Here is a 26,727-nt window from a genome sequence, read left to right on the forward strand (position 1 = left end):
TTAACCTTCTCTTTGTTTAGCTAAATAGACTCCAGGAGCTCAATCTATCACTAGAAGGCATACTGTTTAATCCTTTAATAATTCTCATGGCTCTTCTCTAAACCCTATCCAATTTATCCATATCCTTCTTGAACTGTGGACACCAGAACTGGACACAGCATTCCAGCAGTGGTTGCACCAGTGCCAAATACAGGGGTAATATAACCTCCCTACTCCTACTTGAGATTCCCCTGCTTATACATCCAAGGATCACATTAGCCCTTGTGGCCATAGCATTGCACCAGGAGCCTATGTTCAGGAGAAGTGGTGAGTCATTGTCAGCTAGAGCTGAGTCAGACCCAGATTGCAGATCATATTTATTGCTCCATGCTCACAGTGTTAAGGCAGGCTCAGAGCTCTGAACCAGAAGCAAATTGTTCAAGGCCTTGAGGTTAGTCAGGATCTGAATCCCAAGTTTGCAGAGGCTTGGATCTTGTGGGCCTGTTTTATTGCATATTTAAGTGTCACATGTCTCTTCTCTGTATAACATGAGTTTGTTTGTGTGTGTTTTGTTTTCTTTTCCCCCTGGGAGCAGTGGAACGAGGTGCAGCAGATGATAAACAGTACCCCCATCTATATGTACCAAGACTGCAGCGTGCTCTCGGAGGGCGACACTGATCACTGGCTCCGGACCAACTGGATCTACCGAGGTGAGGCAGCCTCCCGCATCTACGTGGAGCTAAAGTTCACTGTGCGTGACTGCAAGAGCTTCAAGGGTGCGGTAGTGACCTGCAAAGAGACCTTCAATCTTTACTACATGGAGTCAGAGCAGGATGTCGGCATCCAGTTCCGTCGCCCCCTGTTCACCAAGGTCAGTAGCAGTGGGGGTTGGGGATCCTTTTGATCCCTCCGCCTAGGGTTACCATATTTAAACATTAAAAAAAGAGGACATTCTACGGGGCCCTGGCCCTGCCCCTTCCCCGCCCCAACTCCGCCCCCTCCCCTGTGCGCCCCGCATTCCCCCTCCTCCCTCCCAGCCATGCAAAACAGCTGCCCGAGCGCTACCGGCTTCACGGTTTGCCAGGCAGCCCCCAGACCTCCAGACCCTGCGCCCCCGGCCGGGTGCTTCCCCAGCGCAGCCGGAGCCTGGGAGGGGAAGCGCCCGGCCGGGGGTGCAGGGTCTGGAGGTCTGGGGGCTGCCCAGCAAACCGTGAAGCCGGTAGCGCTCAGGCAACTCCACTCGTCAGCTGCACAGAGCTGAGGTGTCTGGGGGGAGCTGCAGGCGGATTCCCCTGCGGCGGTGGCGGCGGCTGCTGCTACTCCCCCCAGACACCTCAGCTCTGTGCAGCTGAAGAGCCGAGCTGCCCGAGCGCTACCGGCTTCACGGTTTGCCAGGCAGCCCCCAGAGCTCCAGACTCTGCGCCTCCAGCCAGGCGCTTTCCCTCCCAGGCTCTGGCTGCGCTGGGGAAGCGCCCGGCTGGGGGCGCAGGGTCTGGAGGTCTGGGGGCTGCCTGGCAAACCGTGAAGCCAGTAGTGCTCGGGCAGCTTGGCTCTTCAGCTGCACAAAGCTGAGGTGTCTGGGGGGAGCAGCAGCAGCCACCGCCGCCGCCAGGGGGAATCCTCCTGCAGCTCGCAGCGTGCCAGAGCCGCTCTAAGGTAAGCAGGGGACTGGGGCAGGGATGCCGGCAAAACAAAGCTGGGAGTATTTTCCCGGACATGTTCAGCTTTTTGGCAATTCCCCCCGGACGGGGATTTGAGTAACCCTACCTCCACCCCAACCTAAACAAGATGGGTCTGGCCAGATGGGAGACCTCCAAGGAAATCAAGGGTCCCATAGGGAGCATAGGAAATGCTCTCTTGCTGCTGCCCCAGCATGATGGTCAGGGCCCTCTCTGCTGCAGGAGGTGCCAATTGTCAAATGAGCTGTTGAATAGAGGGACTGAGAACATTTAATGTTGATAGTAATGCTTTGCATTTACTTATCCAAGGACTGTGAAGGGTTCTAACAAACATCATCATCCCCATGTTACAAATAGGGAAACTGAGACCAAGAGAGAACAAGTGACTTGCCCAAGGTAATAAAGCAAGTCAGGACAGATAAAGAAATAGGAAATAGGTCTCCTGACGCCTAATCCCCTGCTCTCATCACTGGTCAGAAAAGAGTGCATGGCATTTTCTTTGAGGGTGGAGGCAATGGTCTCATTGGCTGTACCAAATTCTTATTTGTGTCACTACACTCTGCCGCCCTATGTTTCTCCTGCAGTTTCAGTTGGATATGGTACTTATTGTCCCTTCTGCCCCAAAAGCAGCTGAATTCCAGTGAAGAGAATCTCTGCTTTCCTGTAAACAGTCTCCCATAATCAAGGCCCAGTGTGTTTTGTGGCAAGCCATAGACTTATATTCTTTGGCAATCCTCCCCTCTTAATTCTCAGCAACACATCCTGATAAATTCTTCTTGAAATTTCTGCAGCAGCTTCTAGTAAACTCAAGCCCAGAAAGTTGCACTGAATTAAACAGGAAAATGAAAAATGCAAGTATCTTGTAACTTTATTTGGGTTATTTATTTTGATATTAAATTCATGTTTTTCTATTCATTCCCGCTGCCCCCACATTTTCACTATGTTCTAGTAAATTCTGGAGATTTAGGCAGTTGGGGATTTTGACAGGTAAGAGGAAATTGGGGCTTCCAGTATACTAAAGAGGAGGAGATCATCATCACCCAGCTCTTATTCATAGATTACAAGGCCAGAAGGGACCATTGTGGCCTCCTGTATAACACAGGCCTTAGAACTGCCCCAAAATAATTTGTAGAGCAAACCTTTTAGAAAAAAACATCCAGTCTTGATTTTAAAATTGTCAGTGATTGACCAAGATCCTTGGTAAATTGTGATTAATTACCCTCACTGTTCAATTTACATCATATTTCCAGTCTGAATTTGTCAAGTTTCAGCTTCCAGTCATTGGATCATATTATCTCTTTCTCTGCTAGATTGAAGACCCCATTATCAAATATTTATTCCCCATGTGGATACTAATAGACTGTGATCAAGTTACCCCTTAACTCTTGGTTAAATAGATAGACTCAAAGAGATCAATCACTGTAAAACAGGTTTTCTAATCCTTTAATCTTTCTTGTGGCTCTTCTCTGAATCCTCTCCAATTTACCAACATCCTTCTTGAATTGTGGGCACAGAACTGTACACACTATTCCAGCCATGGTCACACCAAAGTCAAATACAGAGGTAACATAACCTTTCTGCTCCTGCTCGAGATTCCCCTGTTTATGCATCCAAGGATGACATTAGCTCTTTTAACCACAGTATCACACTGGGAGCTCATGTTCAGTTGGTTATCCACCACAAGCCCCAAATCTTTTTCAGAGTCACTGTTTCTCAAAGCAGAGTCCCACATCCTGTAGGTATGGCCTATGTTCTTTGATATCTACCATGTTTCATCAGTAGATCTCAAAGCACTTTAAAAAGGAGGACAGTATCATAACCCCATTTTACAGAGGAGGCACAGAGAGGTGAAGAGGGTTGCTGAAGGTCACCCAGTGGCAGAACTGGGAATAGAATCCAGGTCTCTTGAGTCCCAGTCCGGCTTTGTATCCACTAGGCAACATTGCCTGCATCTCCTCTTTCCTGCCTCCTTGGGGCAGAGGTAGAAGTGACTTGAAATATTTTTTTGTGGAATTTTAACACCTACTTCTTTGCAACCAGTTTTACGGCAATAGCTGTCCCAATTCCCCACCCCTCACATCTGCAGTTGCTGCATCCAAAGATGGCAGTTGAGCCCACTTGAAGTTTCTGGTGAGCTGATTACCAATTGACTGCAGAGATGTTTCAGGCTGGGGTTTTCAGAGGAGTCTAAGGCCTTGTCTATACTAAAGGGAATTTGAGTTACGTGAATAGCATAATTCAAATTGACGTAGCTTAGATCTACTTACACTATGCGACGGCGATGGGAGACACTCTCCCGTCAACTCTCCTTACTCTTCTCGATCAGATGGAGTACAGAAGTCGACGGGAGAGTGATCGGCAGTCGATTTAGAGGGTCTTCACTAAATCGACCGCCGATGCATCGATCGCCCCAACGTTGATCCTCCGGTAAGTGTAGACAGGCCCTAAGGGAGTTAGGTGTCGAACTCCCAAAGACTTCAGATTTGCCTCAAAAGCCTGTGTGCAGGAGCGATGCCCATCTAGCCAGGGACTGGAAACACACCCACTGTCCCCTGTGGATTATATCAACAGATGGGAAATATCAAAGGCACACGCAGGACTGCTCACAAGCACCGGACAGATGGAGAATTGTCAGCAGCAGTTTATCAACATGTAATTTCAATTAAACAAATCCAAAGACTATCACTGTTTATTGGTAGATAAATTGCTGATAGAAAAAGAAACAATCCACCTCAGAAGAATGACTTCTTGCTGTAGTCTGTAAGTGTGCTGTGGCAGTGCCCAAAGGCCAGCCTGAGATCAGGGCTTGTTATGGTAGGTGCTGTACAAACAATGAATCAATCACATGGCTCTTGAAGAGAAGCTAAGTGGAGAGCTGGGAGGAAAGAATAGAAACGAGGCTTGTGAGGCAGATGGGGGACGTCCATAGGAGTTATATAAAATGAGGGAAACAATGGGGAATGAGTGCACTTGTTTGACGTGTTTGTGCTTAGTCATCCACATGCAAAGATGGGCAGATCATGGAGTCCAGAGCATCAGGGCTAGAGAGAGGCCATAGAGAAAGGAGTTACAGTGAAGGCTGTAACAGGGCATAGGTTTTCTTCCCCCACACCTGATCCTTGGTCACTGCAAAAACCCTTCAGATTCTCTTCTTATAGTGTCTACTCCATAGAATTTATTCAAGTTGCCTCCACTAACACTTGTGCAATGCAATAACAACAATTCTAATACCTATATCCCTATTATCCGTTTTTCAGGGCCCTGAAAGGAAAAGAGACCTCCTTTTCTTGGGATCAGCTTCAGTCTGGGCATCATTAGGCCTGTTGTCCCCTCCTGCTAATGCTTCCTTCCTGCCTTTTATCAAGATAGTCAGCTGATGGGGCAGTTAGTTCCTTCACTCACCCAGATTCCCCATCTAATTAGCTAATTCCTCTATTTTCCTCAATCAACTGTCACTGGGGAAACTAAGGCCAGGTCTACACTAACCCCCTAATTCGAACTAAGGTACGCAACTTCAGCTACGTGAATAACGTAGCTGAAGTTCGAAGTACCTTAGTTCGAACTTACCTCAGTCCACACGTGGCAGGCAGGCTCCCCCGTCGACTCCGCGGTACTCCTCTTGCCGAGCTGGAGTACCGCAGTCGACGGCGAGCACTTCCGGGTTCGACTTATCGCGTCCAGACAAGACGCGATAAGTCGAACCCAGAAGTTCGATCGCTCGCCGCCGAACTACCGGGTAAGTGTAGCCAAGGCCTAACTGAGGCTACAGTGATCAGAGTGCTGGCCCATCTATTAGGCCTCAGCACTCTTGTCACAGGGGCTTTGGGGTGAAAGATGCATGACAAATGTAACCTTGGAGGAAGATCTTCCAGTGCCATAAATCTTGATTCTTCCTCTCCTTTTCAGGTCAACACAGTGGCAGCAGATCGGAGTTTCACAAGCCGGGACATTGAGTCAGGCGTTATGCAGCTGAATGTGGAAGTGTGCCCCATACAGAAGCTGTCTCAGCGCGGATTCTACCTGGCTTTCCAGAACTCTGGGGCGTGTGTGGCTCTGGTCTCTGTCCGGGTATATTACAAGACCTGCCCAGAAACAGTGGTGGGACTGGCTCACTTTCCAGAGACACTGGCAGGCTCAGAGGGGCTGACAGAGGTGCCAGGGGTCTGTGTAGAGGACGCAACCGAAGAAGCAGGTTTCCCACCCAGGATGCATTGCAGTGCAGATGGGGAGTGGCTGGTGCCAATGGGCCAGTGCCTGTGTGCTGTTGGGTTTGAGGAGGCTGACAGAAGCTGTGTAGGTAGGTGTGGAAGGGAGCAATCAGGTGCAAGGGGAACGATGGGGAGATGGAGATCTGGGCAGTGATACAATCCAGCAGTGTTTGCAGGGGGGTGAGAGGTGAGTTATAGTCACCTGACCAAGAGCTGCCCTAAGTGCATCTGACTTTGCTACTGTCTTTCTCTTTCTGTCCCCATCTCTCACCCCTGCTGGCTGTGCCCTGTCTGTCTCTCAGTGATTCAGTTATTCTCTCTTTATTTCTCTCTTTTGTTCCTGTCCCTGTCAGGCGTAACAGTTGCACACACTCCTCCACTCCCTCTTGGTCTCCTTCCAGCAGCGCTTCAGGTCTGGAGCTGGTTTCTGGGAGCTGTAAGTATATGATTGACACTGACTCACTCAGCAACTGGCTCCCAACCCTTAAATGGCAGCCTTGTTCTCTGGGGTGTAGCAGCTAGGTCAGGGTAGAGCAGATGGACAGATAAGCACCTTTGTCCCCCTGGCCAGGATCTTGGGTTCATGGGTGGGAAGGGTCAGAGCTCCTCCTGTATTGTGCACATGCATTCCCTGAGTGGGAGAGAATTCAGCTGTGTTAGGGAATGAGTATAGCACCCCCTGCACGGCCCAGCTCAGCATTCAGGCAGAACAAGCGCATGAGAGACCATGGGCACACCCGCTGTATTGGAGGGGAGTGCTTGGCAAACTAAATTGGGCCCATCATAGCAGTAGATTGAGTCTCCCCTTGGCAGTGAGGGGAGAGAAGGTGCTGGTGGACTGTCTTCCAGCCTGTAGCAGCTGGGAGAGAAAGGGGATGTGTTGAGGGTATGTGGATGGCACATTGCTGATCCTATATTGCTGATGGGGGTGGTGACTGTGCCCAGGCAGTTATAGGGCCCACAAGTGATACATTCCTTCTCATGTGCTACATAGTTGCAGATAAAGGAATGAAGAGGAAAGGGAGAATTGATGGGAGCCTAAGTCACAGGGTGTCAGGCAATCCACAGTGGATTCTTAGGGTCTATAGGGGCCTTGAGCGATTCCCTGTCTCCCTGCCTTGTTCTCCCTCTGTTTGCTGCAGTGTGGGGACTTGATCTCTGTTTGGATTGCTGATGCCTCTCCAGTCCAGCCTTGCTCTGGGAGCTGATGAAGGGTTAAGGGAGTCTTCCAGCATGAGATTCCTGCCCCTCCCCTTTGCTCTCCTTCAATGGCCCAGCCAGTTTTTCCACTTAGCTGTTGCTGCTGAACTCTCCCCACCCTCCTGGGAGCTGAGCACACTCTCCTGGGAAGGGGCAGGGAATCCATCATGCCTGGGCTGGTTCTCACCGCTATCATGGGATGGGACAGCCTCCAGGTCCTGGCTATTCCCCCTCCCAACCCAAGAATAGCTGAAGCCAGATGTGTCCTCCAAAGGGACAGCAGGGATCAGGGTAGTTGCCCAGAGGGCGATGGGCGTGGGGTGGGGTGTGTTTGAGGAAATGGCAAAGCCTGAAGTGGCATCTTGTTGGTGGATGCAAGGAAGGAAGGGTAGGTCTAGGGCACCTGTTTGTCCGCCCACATCTCCATTCCAGCTGCTTTCCAGTGGCAAGGGGCCAAGTGCTCTGCAAAGGATCAGAACTGATCTAGATCTCTCGCTGAACCCACCCAGTGCGGCAGAGGCAGGGATCGTGGCTCTGACCTTTGCCTTTGGAAGGAGGCCGGCTCCAGCTCAGAGCTCTGTCCTGGCATGGGGATGAGGACTCAGCTCTGGCCTTTGTCCTCTGATGGGAAGAGGGCTGGAAAGGCAGGGAGAGTCTTTCACTGGGATGGGATGGGATGGGATGGGATGGGATGGGATGGGATGGGGGTGGAGGGAGATCCAGCTGTGACCTGTACCCTCTGATAAGAGAGGAAGGCATCGCAAGGAAGACATCTCTGACCTTTGCCTTGGAATAGGAGGATGAGGAGGGATAGTAATTGGGGTGTGAGGGGGTCCCAGCTGTGCACTAGTTCAGACAATTGCTGGGTGACTTTTCAGGTACCGATATCAGAGTGTAAAGCCTTAAGGGGTCTAAGCCCAGGCACCTCACCCCCTTGCACCCACCATAGATCTATGCTCATGTGGAGATAGACGGCTCTGCATCCCAAAGGTGTTGCTTGTGGGCACTGGTGGCATAGCTTTCCCAGTGGCCAGCCTGCACCTCTGGCATTAGCTCCCTGCGGTAATACAATTAATTATGAAGGTGCAGGATGCCTCTCTTTGCCCAAGCTTTCCAAACCAATTGGGTCCCCTGGTTTCCTAGCTAGCTGGCAAAGCAGCACGGAGTATGTGGGTTGGTCTCTTATTATGAACTCTTGATTGCCTCAGCTTAATCTTTGTAAGGTGCCCAGTCATCCTAGTGACGTGCACCAAATAAATACTTGTAATAACGATGAATGAAGGGCAGGGCAGCCGGCTCTGATCTTTGCCCTCAGGAGGGCGGTCCTGGTCTTTTGCCTTTCCCAGAATCTGTTTTCCCCCATTTGATTCCTTCGGACTTTAATTCCAAACAACAAAGCTGCCCAAATGCTATGGGGGTGCACTGGGAAGGCAGGGGGAACAGACAGTTGGGGATGGGGAGGAGGGGCAGGGTACAGGAAGTCTGGGAATGGCTCAGCTGACGTCTCTAACGGGGAGTCACCTCCCACTCTGGGTGCACTGAAGGCAGAGACTCTCTGTTCCTCTTCCTGTTTGATGAGCCCACAGAGGCCTTGTTAAAGATAATTGCTGGGTGGGACATGGCGGCAACGATGGCAACAGCGCTCTGGGCCAGTCCCACACTCTGTACCGCCCACACAGGGGAGGGGTGCCTCATTTTCTGCTAATGTGGTGGGGTCACCCCAGTTTGTATCTAATTTATTTGAAACTTGTTCCCTTCTCATATCCTCCTCCCACATGTGAATCAGAATTCTCAGCTCTGGGATGGGGACCTGGCACAGCTGCCCCCCAGATAGAGGCAGGGGAACCTTGCTTTGAATGGGGGGGTGAGGTTTGGGGCCGGGATGTGTGCCAGGGAACTTGGGGTTCTGGCGGTGATGGGGGTGGGAGGGCAGCGGCGGGGCAAACACCTGGGCCTTGGACACAAATGGTAGGTCAAGGAAGTGGCACAGTTAGGCTGGCTGCAGCAGCTCGGTATCCCTCCCTCACCCCCCACCCCAGGCCTCCAGAGCAGCCCCTCACCCACCTTCCTGCTCCCACCCCACCTGCTGCTTTTAGACTACTGGCAGAGGTTCCTGCCCTGGAGTGGAAACAGCTCTCCCCACATCCCTGAAATGACACGGCTCTGTCTGGCCACCCCTTCCCACCTAGCCTAGCTCCAGCACCCACCTCTCTCCTCCGCACCAAAGGAGCCCAGGCTGCCCCTTCTCACAATGCATCCTCCCCAGGGACAGAGGAAATATTGTGGGAACCAAAACATAGATCAGCTCTCACAATATTTCCATTGCTGCGGCACTAGCCTGTACTCCTCCCCTAATTCTGCCACCGCTGCCACCGTGCTTAACCCCTTCCTGCCATCCAGCCACCCCAGCCCCCAGGGGCAGTGTGTGCAGGGGTCCCTGAGGACACCCGTGAGGGAAGCAAGCTTCCACACTATGCGCTACAGTAAGAATCTGACTTCCTGGTGTGGTGCTGCCCCTTGCTGGCACTTGTTACCATTGCACCTTCCATCTCACCTGGGTTCATTCCCTTCTCTCGAGCTGGCTGTCTGTGGTGACATAATCCTGTCTGTCTGGCATGCCTCTACCCTGTTAGATCCTAGGCGTGTTCCCTCCCCTTCTCTTCAGCACACCCTCCACAGGCCCGCACTAAAATTTCCCACCTTGTTTTCTTACCTTTAGAAGCAGTAGCCCACTCTGTCTAGCTAGGTGTTCCTCGTCCAGGGCCATCATTTCAGAAAAATGCAGGGAAGGGGAGGAGAGTGCCAGCATCCCTGCTTCCTCTCCCCGCTGAGGCCGTGGCAGCTTGTGGGGGGTTAGTGGGCTGGTCCCATCCTGGTGGGGGGTGGGGAAGTGGCTGGCTGGTCCTATCCTGAGGAGTAGGCAGTGAGCTGTGCGGGGAGGTTCTCACCAATAACTGGCCTGGCACAAGGATCAGGGTCCAGCTTGCTCCATGCTCAGCTCTGGACGTAGTTGCTGCTGCTTCCTGTCTGGCTGGTAGGGCAGAAGCTCTCTGTTCCTCTTCCTGTTTGGCCAGGCCCAGATGCCCTCTGTCATGACACAGGGACAACTGGACCAAATCTGCCGCCCTCCGCACCAACCTAAAAGTCTTGGAGCTGGGGGGAACCAAGATCAAATGGCCTTTCTGCCACATATCAAATGATGCTTCATCCCCACCCATTGTCTTCTGATGGGCTTGCCAACTGTCACCAACACCAGCCATGCTGGGCAGGAGAGGGGAGAACAGTAGGAAACATGAGGAAATATATCAGGACAGCGTAAGGGGAGGGTTTAAAAACACACTCAACCCACTCCTTGGCTGTAGCACTTGGAAACCCCTTGAGACTGCTGCTTCACCAGGCCCTGTCCAATCCTGGCAGCCCACCTACAGTCCTTGCCACCTGGGGTAGGGGGAGAGAGACCTCCCAAAGCTGCTTGATGGCAGGATTGCTGCAGCTGACAAGAGGATGCAGATGATATTGCTGGACAAGTGAGAGTTGAGAGGAAGGAAGGAAGGAGGAAGACAGGGTGGAGGAAGTCAGGTTTCTGGGGTAAAGTCAGGATGTAGGGTATGTATCCCCTGAAGTGGTTGTTCTTCTCACTTGGTTTCCCCATTCAGCCCTTGTTCCCCCGAGCAGCAGGGACTGGGTATATATGCCATCTCTACATACCTGACAGGCAGTGTGGTTCAGTAAGCATGAGGAGACCTGAGTTCCATTCCTGGCTCTGCTACTGACTTGCTTGCAACCTTGGTAAAGTTACTTCCCCTCTGTTCTTCAGCTTCCTGTCTGGTGGGGTGATAGTGCTGCTGCTCCCCCGGGTTTGTAAAGGGTTTCAAGGTCCCTGGGGAATGAGCATCACATAAGTGCTTTTGTCCTTCCAGTCCACGAACGAGAAGAGGTCTGTAGGGTTGGGTTGAGAGTTGTATGCTGAGAGGGTTGCCCCTTTTGGGGTGTTAGTGATTTGACTAGGGTTTGCTTAGAAGGGTTTAATTGTCGTATAGATTTTTGGGCTCGGGCTGGAGCCTGGGCTCTAGGATCCTGCATGGTGGTCCCAGACATCTGTGTGTAATAATACAGCCCCCCAGCCCAAGCCCCATGAGCCTGAGTCAGCTGGCACAGGCCAGGTGCAGGATTTTAATTGCAGTGTAAACATACCCATAGATGGTTTGCTTGCCTGAAGCAGACTTTTTCAATTTGCTGACAAAATCAGAACATTTTCGGAACTGAATATTTCTTCAGTTTGCTGGCTGAACTGACAAATCAGTTATTCACTCAGACCTAGCCAGGGGTCCATGCTTGATTCTTTTAGATCTGTCAGCACCCTTTAATACCATGGGGCACGTAATTTTGTTGATTCAGCTGCAGATCCTGGCCAGTAAAGATGGGCTCACACTTGAATGGTTCTGCTTTTTCCTGAAAGATGACAAGAGAGTGCTGTTGGGCAAGTGCTTGCACGTCCTCAGTGGTTCCCCCTTCCTGCACTCTGCAGGCTTCACTCTTTGTGGCTTACCTGCTCAATGTGTATCCACAGCTGATGGGTGAGGCTGTGATACTCTTTGGGTCATGACACCACTATTATGCGACTGACAGGCAAGTCTGTGTCATCAGACCTGGATGGAGTGGTCTGCCTGCTCTCTCTGGCCAAGACAAGGGGTAGATGGAAATAAAAGGCTGAGGCTCAGTCCAGGGGTGACAGAAGTTAGGGAGAAGCCTGAATTTGTGGCAGAGAGAGTGCCTGACCCTGTTGTTGAAAGGGGTATGCCTGCCCTTTGTCAATAAGCTCCTGGATCCTGGAAACATTGCTGGGTACCTCAACTGCTCCCCGGTTTCCAAATAGCATTGGTGGACTGGAGCATCTCTTTCCATCTCCTTTGGGTCAGACGATTACAGTCATTTCTGTGGTGCAAACCTCACCACGGTAACCCATGCCTGTGCCCTCCCTGTTGGGTGACTGCAAGTGCTCTTCATTGGGCTTCCCTAGAAGACTCCTGAGATGCTACAACCAATGCAGAATACAGCTGCCCTCTGACTTAGTGGTTTTGGCCATAGGGAGCACATGGCACATCTTTTTTGCAGTCTACACTGGCTTCGTGTCCAGCTGCATCCAAGTGTAGTCCAGGGTGTTAACATTGATCTATAAATTCCTACATGCCCCGAGGTTGGGTAGGCAATGCATTGGTACAACAGTTAAGATCAACAAGGCCACCCATGCTAACAGTCCCTAGACTTAAACCCATGGTGTCAGTAGGCACCCCTCATTGTTATGGATTTCCCAGCCCAAAGTGATACCCTGTATGTCTAGTGAGACTTTTATTTTAGATTAAGGGAAACAAGCAAATAAGAAAGAACAAAAGGAAGGTCTTCATGAGAGTGTGGGCATTTTTTTGGTACCAGGCTGCCTCAGATCTGCCTCACAGATGCTCTTCTGGACAGGCAGACGCCCCAGAAAGGTAGAGGAGTAGTGCAAGAAAACTAAGTGCCAGCAGTTCCATAGCTGCCTACACCACACTCAGCTCTGATGTTTGCAGCCCAGGGTGGCACAGCCAGGTTTGGTGTAAATCTTGAAGGGACAGGGAATGTGCTGGATTTATGTTAGGAGGAGTCTCTTTGAGGCTAACCAAGTCTTAAGTGTTCTGTTGATTTTTACAGGGACCTCCCATGTGCAGTTTCCAGCAGCCATGATCTTCTATTCCCTATCCCTGGGAGCAGGAGAGAGGGAGGAGTACCAGGGCTGTGGAGGTGGAAGATGAGGGAGCCAGGCAGGGTTGGTTGGTTACTTCCCACTAATCCTGTGCTTCCCTGTTGTTTGTGTGTCCGCAGCCTGCCAGCGAGGATTCTACCGTCACTCCCCAGAGACTGAGCACTGCCTCAAGTGCCCCCCAAACAGTTCATCCAGTGCTACAGGGGCCACAGCCTGTCCCTGCAACCCGGGCTTCTACCGGGCACCCACTGAGAGTCAAAGTGTTGCCTGCACTCGTGAGTCAGTGCTGGGGGAGGAGAGCAAAGGGATGTGGAGAAGAGGACGGGTCAGGGGGAGAGAGGAGGGGGGAGATCCAGATGCAGAGAGAGGGGACGTTGGTGCTTTGGAGAGGGAAATGCCTTATGGGGTGGGGAGAGAGGCAGGTCCTGAGCCACATGAGGGGAAGGGAAACTACAAGACTGGTTTGTGCATTGGAGCCTATATGCTGGATCTAATTCTCTCTCCCCCACTCTCTGCAGGCCCCCCTTCTAGTCCCCGCAATGTCAGCTTCTCCCTGGTGGGGACGCAACTTTCTCTTTGGTGGCAGCCACCCAGCGACCATGGTGGGCGCAAGGATCTGACCTACAGCATCTCATGCCAGCGCTGCTCTGTCCTGGCATGTGACCCATGTGAGGCTAGTGTGGTCTTCTCCCCCAGTGCCTCAGGCCTCAACAATACATCCATAGATGTGAATGGTCTAGAGGCTTATACCAACTACAGCTTCACTGTGAAGGCACGTAATGGTGTCTCAGAGGTCAGCCCTTTCCCCCAGCGGACCTCCCCTGCTGTCTGGGTCTCTGTCGGGCATGCAGGTGAGTCACCAAGGTGGGTAGGGGAGCAATTTCAAGGCAAGAGGAGAGTCAATGTGGGTCTCTGAGCCTTTTTCATCTTATCTCTCTCCTTATGCGGCACCCATCAGCATGGTACCTGCCTTCTACCTATTGAGTGAATCTCTTATAAGGTGCCTGTAGCTCTGGCAACTAAGCTCTGTCACTGTCTTTGTCAGTCACTTTCCTGTTCTGTTTATAAACCAAAGTAGTGACTGTAATGATCGTTCAGAAAAAGCAGTACGTTCACCAGGCTCTTTGCAGACATGATGGGGCCCAAGTCTGCTCTCAGTTACATAGCTGCAAGGCGATGGGAACTGCCCCCATGTAACAGAGCAGAACTGGGCCTGTAGAGTGAGACACCTCCCTGCCCGATATATGCAACAAACAAACCACAACATCTTGGTGCAAATAGAGTCTTTAAACACACTGAAGTCCGGACATTCACAAGTGCAGGTTCCTACCTCACCACTCACTTATCCACCAATGATGGTGCGAGACATGGAAAGAGTCTGGCTTCACTCTTGGATCCCAGGATCATTCACAGTACTACCCTTAGGGGGCCATGTTTTCACACCTAAACAGAGCACGTTTGCCCTAGACTAGCTGAGAGATGATAAATATGGAGTCTCATAATGGCATTTCAGTGTCACTTGTCAGAGCCAAGCTGCACCCGTATGGTGTTAAGTGAGGGTGTATTCATGTTGCTGTAGGAGCCCTAACTTTGGAAATTCCTTTCTGCATTTAAAGTCTTCACCTTGGTGCTGCATTAATAGAGCTACTGTGGGTGTGGATGATGTTTCGAAAGTACAACAAAATCACAGCTGAAGTGCCCTTGCCATCAGCAGTGATTTACTACTGAACCCCTGGCTTCCCCTCAGGCACACCAGAGAAGGATGAGCTGAATGCAGTACCGGAGGTTCAGCAGGGGCAGCAGTGGGAGAAGCTGTAATCTGCGCATAGGAGCCACACAGCCTGGGAGGATGGAGGGGGTTTGGTTTGTGTTTTCATCTGATTCTGTTTCATGCCATTGCTCTCCCCTGCAGCTCCAGTAACAGTGTCCCACCTGACTCTCACCCAACGTGATGACAGCAGCCTGTCTGTGTCTTGGCCAGCCCCACGACACCGCAGCCGGAGTTCAGTGCAGTACGAGGTCATGTACTTTGAGAAGGTGAGAGGCACCTCTTCTCTGCTCCTTACCCGTGTCTCTTCTGCTCTTTGTTTGTGACACCCAGAAACTTTCCTCCTCTAAAAGTATAAATAATATGCTAGGAGTCTAAATAATAAGATGGGTGAACTAGAGGGCCTTGTGTTAAATGAGGATATTGATATAATAGGCATCACAGAAACTTGGTGGAATGAGGATAATCAATGGGACACAGTAATACCAGGGTACAAAATATATTGGAAGGACAGAACAGGTCATGCTGGTGCGGGAGTGGCATTATATGTGAAAGAAAGTGTAGAATCAAATGAAGTAAAAATCTTAAATGAACCAAACTGTACCATAGAATCACTATGGATAGTAATTCCATGTTCTAATCATAAGAATATAGCAGTAGGGATCTATTACCAACCACCTGACCAGGATGATGATAGTGACTATGAAATGCTCAGGGAGATTAGAGAGGCTATTAAAATAAAAAACGCAATAATGGGGGATTTCAACTATCTCCATATTGATTGGGTACATGTCACCTCAGGATGGGATGCAGAGATACAGTTTCTTGACATCTTAAATGACTGCTTCTTAGAGCAGCTAATCATAGAATCATAGAAGATTAAGGATGGAAGAGACCTCAGGAGGTCATCTAGTCCAAATCCCTGCTCAAAGCAGGACCAATTCCCAAATAAATCATCCCAGCCAGGGCTTTGTCAAGCTGGGCCTTAAAAACCTCTAAGGATGGAGATTCCACCATCTCCCTAGGTAACCCATTCCAGTGCTTCACCACCCTCCTAGTGAAATAGTTTTTCCTAATATCCAACCTAGACCTCTCGCACTGCAACTTGAGACCATTACTCCTTGTTCTGTCCTCTGCCACCACTGAGAACAACCTAGCTCCATCCTCTTTGGAACCCTCCTTCAGGTAGTTGAAGGCTGCTATCAAATCCCCCCTCACTCTTCTCTTCTGCATACTAAATAAGCCCAGTTCCCTCAGCCTCTCCCCATACGTCATATGCCGGAGCCCCTTAATCATTTTTGTTGCCCTCTGCTGGACTCTCTCCATTTTGTCCACATCATTTCTGTAGTGGGGGACTCAAACCTGGACACAGTACTCCAGATGTGGCCTCACCAGTGCTAAATAGAGGGAAATAATCACTTCCCTCGATCTGCTGGCAGTGCTCCTACTAATGCAGCCCAATATGCTGTTAGCCTTCTTGGCAATAAGGGCGCACTGTTAACTCATATCCAGCTTCTTGCCCACTGTAATCCCCAGGTCCCTTTCTGCAGAACTGCTGCTTCACCAGTCGGTCCCCAGCCGGTAGCAGGATTCTGCACTTGTCCTTGTTGAACCTCATCAGCTGTATTTTGGCCCAATCCTCCAATTTGTCTAGGTCCTTCTGGACCCTATCCCTACCCTCCAGCATATCTACCTCTCCCCTCAGCTTAGTGTCATCCATGAACTTGCTGAGGGTGCAATCCATCCCATCATCCAGATCATTAATGAAGATGTTGAACAAAACCGGCCCCAGGACTGACCCCCTGGGGCACTCCACTTGATACTGGCTGCCAACTAGACATCGAGCCATTGATCACTACCTGTTGAGCCTGGAACCCACAATAGGAGAGGCAATTCTTGATTTAGTCCTAAGTAGAGCACAGGATCTGGTCCAAGAGGTGAATATAGCTGGACCGCTTGGTAATAGTGACCATAATATAATTAAACTTAACATTCCTGTGGCGGGGAAAACACCACAGCAGCCCAACACTGTAGCATTTAATTTCAGAATGGGGAACTACACAAAAATAAGGTTAGTTAAATAGAAATTAAAAGCGCCAAAGTGAAATCCCTGCAAGCTGCATGGAAACTTTTTTAAGACACCATAATAGAGGCTCAAATTAAATGTATATCCCAAATTAAAAAACATCGTAAGAGAACCAAAAAAGTCCCACCGTGGCTAAATAACAAAGTAGAAGAAACAGTGAGAGGCAAAAAGGCATCATTTAAAAAGTGGAAGTTAAATCCTAGTGAGGAAAATAGAAAGGGATAGATAATAACACAGAAAATATCATATTGCCTCTATATAAATCTATGGTATGCCCACATCCTGAATACTGCGTTCAGATGTGGTCACCCCAAGCCAAAAAAGATATATTGGAATTGGAAAAGGTTCAGAAAAGGGCAACAAAAATGATTAGGGGTATCGAACAGCTGCCATATGAGGAGAGATTAATAAGATGGACTTTTCAGCTTAGAAAAGAGACCACTAAGGGGAGATATGATTGAGGTCTATAAAATCATGACTGGTGTGGAGAAAGTAAATAAGGAAGTGTTATTTACTCCTCATAACACAAGAACTAGGGGTCACCAAATGAAATTAATAGGCAGCAGGTTTAAAACAAACAAAAGGAACTATTTTTTCACACAGTGCACAGTCAACCTGTGGAACTCCTTGCCAGAGGATGTTGTGAAGGCCAAGACTATAACAGGGTTCAAAAAAGAACTAGATAAGTTCATAGGTAAGTTCATGGTCCATCAATGGCTATTAGCCAAGATGGACAGGGATGGTGTCCCTAGCCTCTGTTTGCCAGAAGCTGGGAATGGGCGACAGGGGATGGATCACTTGATGATTACCTGTTCTGTTCATTCCCTCTGGGGCACCTGGCATTGGCCACTGTTGGAAGACAGGATACTGGGCTAGATGGACCTTTGGTCTTACTCATTATGGCCATTTTTATGTTCTGTTTCCGTGTGTGTGTTAGCTGTCCAAGTAACCTGTTCTCTGGCCCCCGCAGGGAGAGGATGCACACTACACAGTGAAGCAATTCCATGAACCCAATGTGACCCTGAGGGACCTGCAGCCGGACACAGCCTATCTGCTCCGTGTGCGCTCCATCACGCCTCTAGGACCTGGCCCCTTCTCCCAGGAACAGGAGTTTCGCACCCTCCCGTCAGGTGAGGCACAGCTGCCCTCTATCTGATTGGTGGGTTGCAGGGGCTTCCCACTTATGGCCTAGGTTCTTCCCCCAGCACATACAGTTGTGGAAGGAAAGAACCGAGGAATGGCACTTTTGGGATTCTTGTTATCTGGGGCCAAGTCCTGCCACATTTTACCCGGCTCCTGAGCATGATTCTGATTGTGAACTCAGCTAAAAGCTGGAACAAGGTAGGTGAAGGAAGGGAGGTCTCCCTGAAAGCACAAAGTGTAGCGATTAGTGCTGCAGAGACCACATGATAGGGGAGGTACCCTGTCTCTCACGGGCCTCTCACCTCCACTCCCAGGTCAGTGCAGGATTGTTCCCTACATCCCACAGGAGGGGTCTTCCTCTCCATCCCTTTTGGAGACAATTACACACACGCACAGATCTCACCACGATGTCTGGACATTCAGCCTAAACTTTGTCTTCCTTAATGTCACACTGCTGCCACTAGCGCTAACACATTTTGTTTGGCTTTTGAATTGTAATGGTCTAGCTAGCATTGGTTGTAAGTGAAATATTGTCTCATCCTTCATTCTCCCTTAATTCTCCTTTGTCTAGGAATTTCCTGTTTTTCTTTCTCCTGGGTGTTTCCCCAAATGTCCCACTAGTTAAATTTTCTAAAGAATAGTGGTGTCATTAGAATTGGGTGAAAAACAATAATAAACAAAAAACAATCAATAATAGATTTGAGAGGTTGTGTCAGGTAAGTGATTCAGTGAATATAATTCACCCAAGTCTCCTAGTCACTTAGCTCTTGATGTGATAAACATGCAGGGACTGTTATGGACTAGAATTGCTCGGCCTCGAGAATCTGAATGGAGAAGAGAATCTGCTTTATTCAAACAAACAGGACACAAACCCCATTGCAAGACAGAAACTAGGAACAATATTTTAAAAACAGGAGCCTACAGTTAGGCTCCCAAGTCCATAATTAGTCATCTGCTGGATTTTCAAAAGTGCTCAGTACCCAACAGCTGCCAATGAACTAATTGGCCTCAGGACCAAGCTCAGAGTTTGATGAATGTATGCAGAAGGTGGAGGAAAATGTCCATTTTCCAGGACAGATTGCATGAGTGGGGAATAAGGCAAGTTAGACTCCTTTGGATACTGTGTGCCAGGCTCCCTGACTTCATTCCTGAGCAGAACAAAGGGTCTAATACAAAGTGAGTAGGTGCAAACAGGTGAGAAGGAGGGAGTGGAAATATTTGGTATCTGAAAGTATTTGGAAAAATAATTCAGTTGGAACTGAATATCAGGATCTTAGCTGGAATTTATCCAGACATCCATTTGAAGGTGAATTTTAGTTCATCCACCATGTGAAATAACAATAATAATGATATTTGGCCCAAACCTGCTGGCTTTTACAGTCAAAGTGCCATGTGGCTATGCACTATGTACATGGGTAATAATTATACACTGGGAGTCAAGTCTGGCTGATGGCCACACCCCGGGATGTGTCAGCGCTATTCCTTCCCTGCTCCCATTCCCGTGTTCCCTCAAATGACACTACTGGTATTTCCAGCCACTTGTAGTTCTATGCTATTGCCCAGCACTAAGGAGGGCAGATGGCCATTGCTCATTCAGCACCATCTGCTAGACAGGCTGGCTGTTACATTCCCAGTCACCACAGCCTGGGGATGGGAGTGTTGGTCTTTTGCCTTTGTGTGGGGAAAGCATGTGACTGTCGTTCTGTCCTGCAGACACCGGGGCTCCATCTGGAGGGGTGCTTGTCTCCATTGTCTTCGGAATCCTACTGTTTATTGGACTGGTTGTGGGAATCTTCATCTTCACACAAAGGTAAACTCAGCCCCTTCTTGGATGAAAAGGGTAGGGAGGGCTGGGTGGTATGGTGAGGAAGGAGCTGTGGAGAGAGGAGCCAGGCAGTGTGGTGGTGGGGCTTGACTGTTCATTGGAGAGCAGAACGGATAGAAGTTGGGGTGACTGGTTAGAGATGGAAGGGGGGATGGGAGGCCATGGCCAGGTGGAAGGAGACAGTTGGGGTTTGATGGCGTACTGAGGGACTTGGCCGTTTGCACTGACAATCTGCTCATGCTGTACAAGGTCACTTGCAGGGCTGGCATTAGGTTTGCATGATAGGTCTGTGGGGTTGGCACTCACTGCTGATGACTGAGAAAGGTGCCATTTCATGCATTTCAGGGGGACAGAACAGGTTTGGGGTGGGGGACTCCAAATTCTAACCCTGGCCCTGCCCACCCCCTACCATAGAAAGCTGATGTTGTCTGCTCTTGTTTGGATGGGAAGGAGAGCTCTTTCAGGAGGAAGGAAGCAGGAGCTGATTAAGTCTGCGACATTTTAGCCACTGAAGATTGTAACTTTCATAGTCTGAACTAGAAGAGCAGGGGGTCAGGAGTGAGGCACAAGCAGCAGAGCTGTTTGAGGCCAGCAGTCCTGTGCATTTTCACAAGGGCCATGTATTCTGCAGCTGCAGAAATTGCAGCAAACTCCACCCACTATTAATTATGGGTCTACCTCTCCTGGTTGCAAAGAAAATCTTGAGAATGTGAACAAAATGTAAGTGGTGCAGCGACTGGGTCTGCAGACAGCCTGAAAAAATGGTTACTCACCTTTGTAACTGTTGTCTTTCGAGATGTGTTGCTCATATCCATTCCAATTAGACTCTGCACTTGTCCTTGTTGAACCTCATCAGGTTTTTTTTGGCCCAATCCTCTAATTTGTCTAGGTCCCTCTGTATCCGATCCCTACCCTCTAATGTATCTACCACGCCTCCTAGTTTAGTGTCATCTGCAAACTTGCTGAGAGTGCAGTCCACACCATCCTCCAGATCATTAATAAAGATATTAAACAAAACCGGCCCCAGGATCGACCCTTGGGGCACTCCGCTTGAAACCGGCTGCCAGCTAGACATGGAGCCATTGATCACTACCCGTTGAGCCCGACGATCTAGCCAGCTTTCTATCCACCTTACAGTCCATTCATCCAGCCCATACTTCTTTAACTTGGCGGCAAGAATACTGTGGGAGACCGTATCAAAAGCTTTGCTAAAGTCAAGGAATAACACATCCACTGCTTTTCCCTCATCCACAGAGCCAGTTATCTCATCATAGAAGGCAATTAGGTTAGTCAGGCACGACTTGCCCTTGGTGAATCCATGCTGACTGTTCCTGATCACTTTCCTCTCCTCTAAATGTTTCATAATTGATTCCTTGAGGACCTGCTCCATGATTTTTCCAGGGACTGAGGTGAGGCTGACTGGCCTGTAGTTCCCCGGATCCTCCTTCTTGCCTTTTTTAAAGATGGGCACTACATTAGCCTTTTTCCAGTCATCTGGGACCTCCCCCGATCGCCATGAGTTTTCAAAAATAATGGCTAATGGCTCTGCAGTCTCACCCGCCAACTCCTTTAGCACCCTCGGATGCAGCGCATCCGGCCCCATGGACTTGTGCACGTCCAGTTTTTCTAAATAGTCCCAAACCACTTCTTTCTCCACAGAGGGCTGGTCACCTTCTCCCCATATTGTGCTGCCCAGTGCAGCAATCTGGGAGCTGACCTTGTTCGTGAAGACAGAGGCAAAAAAATCATTGAGTACATTAGCTTTTTCCACATCCTCGGTCACTAGGTTGCCTCCCTCATTCAGTAAGGGGCCCACACTTTCCTTGATTTTCTTCTTGTTGCTAACATACCTGAAGAAACCCTTCTTGTTACTCTTAACATCTCTTGCTAACTGCAACTCCAAGTGTGATTTGGCCTTCCTGATTTCACTCCTGCATGCCTGAGCAATATTTTTATACTCCTCCCTGGTCATTTGTCCAATCTTCCACTTCTTGTAAGCTTCTTTTTTGCGTTTAAGATCAGCAAGGATTTCACTGTATAGCCAAGCTGGTCGCCTGCCATATTTACTATTCTTTCTACACATCGGGATGGTTTGTTCCTGCAACCGCAATAAGGATTCTTTAAAATACAGCCAGCTCTCCTGGACCCTTTTGCCCTTCATGTTATTCTCCCAGGGGATCCTGCCCATCTGTTCCCTGAGGGAGTCAAAGTCTGCTTTTCTGAAGTCCAGGTTCCGTATTCTGCTACTCTCCTTTCTTCCTTGTGTCAGGATCCTGAACTCGACCATCTCATGGTCACTGCCTCCGAGGTTCCCATCCACTTTTGCTTCCCCTACTAATTCTTCCCTGTTTGTGAGCAGCAGGTCAAGAAAAGCTCTGCCCCTAGTTGGTTCCTCCAGCACTTGCACCAGGAAATTGTCCCCTACATTTTCCAAAAATTTCCTGGATTGTCTGTGCACCACTGTATTGCTCTCCCAGCAGATATCAGGGTGATTAAAGTCTCCCATGAGAACCAGGGCCTGTGATCTAGCAACTTCTGCTAGTTGCGAGAAGAAAGCCTCGTCCACCTCATCTCTCTGGTCTGGTGGTCTATAGCAGACTCCAACCACGACATCACCCTTGTTGCTCACACTTCTCAACTTTATCCAGAGACTCTTGGGTTTTTCTGCAGTTTCATACTGGAGCTCTGAGCAGTCATACTCCTCTTTTACATACAACGCAACTCCCCCACCTTTTCTGCCCTGCCTGTCCTTCCTGAACAGTTTATATCCATCCATGACAGTACTCCAGTCATGTGAGTTATCCCACCAAGTCTCTGTTATTCCAATCGCATCATAGGTCCCTGACTGTGCCAGGACTTCCAGTTCTCCCTGCTTGTTTCCCAGACTTCTTGCATTTGTGTATGGACACTTAAGATAACTCATCGATCGTCCCTCTTTCTCAGCATGAGACAGGAGTCCTCCCCTCTTGTGCTCTCCTGCTTGTGCTTCCTCCCAGGATCCCATTTCCCCACTTACCTCAGGGCTTTGGTCTCCTTCCCCCGGTGAACCTAGTTTAAAGCCCTCCTCACTAGGTTAGCCAGCCTGCTGGCGAAGATGCTCTTCCCTCTCTTCGTTAGGTGGAGCCCGTCTCTGCCTAGCACTCCTCCTTCTTGGAACACCATCCCATGGTCGAAGAATCCAAAGCCTTCTCTCCGACACCACCTGCGTAGCCATTCGTTGACTTCCACGATTCGACGGTCTCTACCCAGGCCTTTTCCTTGCACAGGGAGGATGGACGAGAACACCACTTGCGCCTCAAACTCCTTTATCCTTCTTCCCAGAGCCACGTAGTCTGCAGCGATCCGCTCAAGGTCATTCTTGGCAGTATCATTGGTGCCCACGTGGAGAAGCAGGAAGGGGTAGCGATCTGAGGGCTTGATGAGTCTCGGCAGTCTCTCCAATTGATTCCAATTAGGTGACTCCCAAGCCTTACCTAGGTGGTGGGGTCAGAGTGAAGCAATGTGGACTGCAGTACCGCTCTACCAAAAGCTGCATCGTCCCTGGCGCACCGGATGATGGCATAGTGCGAGGCGAAAGTATGTACCAAGGACCAAATTTGCTGCCCTGCAAATTTCTTGAATTGGTACCTGTGCCAGGAATGCCGCCGACGAGGCCTGGGCCCTAGTGGAGTGAGCGGTGAGAGCTGGGGTCGGTACGCTGGCCAGCTCATAGCAAGGTGGCTGCAGGACGTAATCCAAGAAGAGATCCTCTTAGAGGAGACTGGGAGACCCTTCATCTGGTCTGCCACCACAATGAAAAGCTGGGTCAATTTCCTGAATGGCTTAGTGTGCTCAGTGTAGAAGGCCAGAGCCCTGCAGACATCGAGAGAATGCAGCCACTGCTCCCGGGGACTGGCGTGAGGTTTAGGGTAAAAAACAAGCAGAAAAATGTGCTGGCTGGTGTGGAAGGCCAACACCACCTTGGGAAGAAAGGCTGGGTGAGGTCTGAGCTGTACCTTCCTTATGGAAGACCATGTAAGGTGGTTCTGAGGTAAGGGCCTTTAGCTCGGAGACGCGCCTCGCCAATGTGATGGCGACATGGAAAGCCGTCTTCCAGGAGAGATACAGGAGGGAGCATGTGGCCAGAGGCTCGAACGGGGGCCCCATGAGCCTCGAAAGGACCAGATTAAGGTCCCACGCGGGGACAGGCTGCCGGATTTGAGGGTAGAGGTGGTCCAAGCCCTTGAGAAAGCAAGCAACCATAGGATTGGCAAGATGGCCGCAAGGTGAACCTTCACAGAGGATGCCGCGAGGCCTTGCTGTTTCAGGTGCAGGAGATACTCCAAAATGAGGAGCACCAGTGCCTGGAGGGTTGGGGTGTGGCCCTGGTCTCACCAACACAAAAACTGTTTGCACTTCACCAGGTACATGGCTTGAGTGGAAGGCTTCCTGCTGCCCAGTAGTACTTGCCATACGGAGTCCGAACACAGAAGCTCCATAGGGTTTAGCCATGCAGCATCCATGCTGTGAGGTGGAGAGACCGCAGGTCGGGATGACAGAGGCAACGGGACTGGAACGTCCATGGACAGTTCCAACAGTATGGTGTACCAATGCTGCCTGGGCCACACCAGAGCCACCAGAATCACCCTTGCCCCATCTCTGCGGATCTTGAGCAGGACCTTGTGCACAAGGGAAAATGGAGGGAAGGCATAAAACAGGCGACCCGTCCAGGGAAGCAGGAACGCGTCTGTGAGGGAGCCTGGGCAGCAACACTGGAAGGAGCAGAACGCTGGGCACTTCCTGTTGCTGCGGGAGGCGAACAGATCAACCTGGGGAAAACCCCACCTTTGGAAGATGGGGTGGACAACATCCGGCTGGAGAGACCACTGATGCGAGTGGAAAGACCTGCTGAGGTAGTCTGCCAGCGTGTTCTAGATCCCAGGAAGGAAGGATGCCACAGGGTGAATGGAGTGGGCTATACAGAACTACCACAGTCGAATGGCTTCCTGGCAGAGGGAAGAGGAGTGGGCCCCTCCTTGCTTGTTGATGTAGAACATGGCCGTGGTGTTGTACATGAGAACTGCCACACAACAACCCTGCAGGTGCTCCTGGAAGGCCCGACAAGCAAGACACACTGCCATCAGCTCTGAGATGTTAATATGGAGGGAGAGTGCGGACGGGGACTATAGGCCCTGAGTCCAAAGGTTTCCGAGATGAGCGCCCCACCCCAGGGCTGATGCATCTGTGACCAGGGACAAGGAAGGCTACAGACTGTGAAAGGGGACCCCTTCGCACACCACCCAGGAATATAGCCACCAGCAGAGGGAGGCGAGGACCCGCTCCAGAATGGTGACCACCAAGTTCAGGCTGTCGCACCCCGGGCAATAGACTGAAGCGAGCCAGGCCTGCAGCAGCCAGAGCCAGAGCCTGGTGTGCCGGGTCACATATGTACACGAAGCCATGTGGCCAAGACTCAGGCAACTTCTTGCTGTCGAGGTCGGGAAGCTCTGAAGACCTCGAATGAGGCCTCGAGAACTTGGAAATGAGAGTCCAGCAGGAGGGATCGCACCTGAATGGAGTCCAGAACCACCCCGATGAACTCTATTCTCTGAGTCGGTTCCAGGGTCGATTTTGCTATGTTGAGGAGGAGACCCAGCCGAAGAAACGTATCCCTGACCAGGTGGAGATGGGACTGCACCTGTTCTCTGGTGCGGCTCCAGATCAGCCAGTCATCGAGGTAAGGATATACTTGCACCCACTGTTGATGGAGGAAGGCAGCCACAACTGACATACATTTGATAAACCCCCAGGGGGCCGTGGAAAGGCCGAAGGGGAGGGCCGTGAACTGGTAGTGTTCACAGGTGACCACAAAGAAGAGGCAACGTCTGTGCGCCAGATGAATCGCTATGTGGAAGTACGTGTCCTTCATGTTGAGGGCAGCATACCAGTCTCCAGGATCCAGGGAAGGTATAATGGTGCCCAAGGAGACCATGCAGAACTTCAACTTTACCATGAATTTGTTGAGCCCATGCAGATCTAGAATAGGCCAGAGGCCCCCTTTGGCCTTGTGGATTAGGAAATATCGGGAGTAAACCCCCCTGCCCCTTAGTTCCCTTGGAACCTCCTCGATCGCCCCCATGGTGAAGAGCGCCTGCACCTCCTGAATAAGGAGTTGCTCGTGAGAAGTGTCCCTAAAGAGGGACGGGGAAGGAGGGTGGGAGGGTGGGGAGGAACAAAATTGGAGAGAGTATCCCGCTTCCACCGTGTGAAGGACCCAGTGGTCCGTGGTTATTTGCGACCAAGCACGGTGGAAATGGGATAAACAATTCAAAAAAGGTAAGGTAAGATCCTGAGGGAGGTCTGGTACGCCATCCTTGGGCGTCCCTTCAGAAGGCCTGTTTGTAGCCCAGCGATGGCTTGGTTGGGCCCTGGCCTTGTCCAGACAGTGGGTTAGGGGGTTTCCTCCTGCCATTACGCCCCCACCGTCTGTAAAAATCCTGCCTCAGCTGAGGATGATAGGAGTGCTGCTGCGGTTGCTGAGGCTTGAAGTGTTTCTGCTGGGTTGCTGGGGTGTGCATACCCAGTGACTTCATGGTCACCCTTGAGTCTTTAAGGCTGTGCAGCCTAGAGTCGATCTGTTCCATGAACAGACCCTCCCCGTCGAAGGGGAGGTCTTGCAGCATCTGCTGAACCTCCGGGGGACATGACCAATCCCAGAGGACAACGTACACGCGGCCAAGTCTGCAGCATCCAGCGAGGCCTGCAAAGAGGTCCGTGCCACTGTTTTGCCCTTGTCAACCAGGGCCCCAAACTCCTCTCTGGACTCAGGAGGCACAAGCTCCTTGAACTTCAGCATGGAGTTCCAGGAGTTAAAATTGTAATGGCTCAGGAGCACCTGCTGATTGGCGATCTGGAGCTGAAGCCTCCCCATAGAGTCGACTTTGCGTCCAAACAAGTCGAGGCACTTAGCGTCCTTCGACTTGGGTGCAGGGGCCAGCTGACTGTGTCGGTCCTTCTCGTTCACAGCCGCAACCACGAGCAAGCAGGGCTGCGGGTGGGTAAACAAGTAGTCATACCCCTTCGAGGGGACAAAGTACTTGCACTCCACTCCCTTGGCCGT

The 26,727-nt window shown here is 50.5% G+C and overlaps 1 protein-coding gene across 1 annotated transcript in view; it reads left to right on the forward strand.

Annotated features, from left to right (window-relative positions):
• Positions 1–26,727, forward strand: part of EPHA1 (EPH receptor A1) — a 72,661-nt gene that overhangs the window by 30,279 nt on the left and 15,655 nt on the right. The window contains exons 3-9 of the mRNA XM_005281658.4: positions 575–850; positions 5,565–5,955; positions 12,926–13,081; positions 13,325–13,657; positions 14,719–14,843; positions 17,631–17,790; positions 19,517–19,613. Of these exons, the coding sequence (XP_005281715.2) occupies positions 575–850; positions 5,565–5,955; positions 12,926–13,081; positions 13,325–13,657; positions 14,719–14,843; positions 17,631–17,790; positions 19,517–19,613 (1,538 nt within the window). The remainder of the gene's footprint in view (positions 1–574; positions 851–5,564; positions 5,956–12,925; positions 13,082–13,324; positions 13,658–14,718; positions 14,844–17,630; positions 17,791–19,516; positions 19,614–26,727) is intronic.

The sequence above is a fragment of the Chrysemys picta genome, chromosome 1 (assembly GCF_011386835.1).
Source record: "Chrysemys picta bellii isolate R12L10 chromosome 1, ASM1138683v2, whole genome shotgun sequence".
Taxonomy (NCBI): Eukaryota; Metazoa; Chordata; order Testudines; family Emydidae; genus Chrysemys; species Chrysemys picta.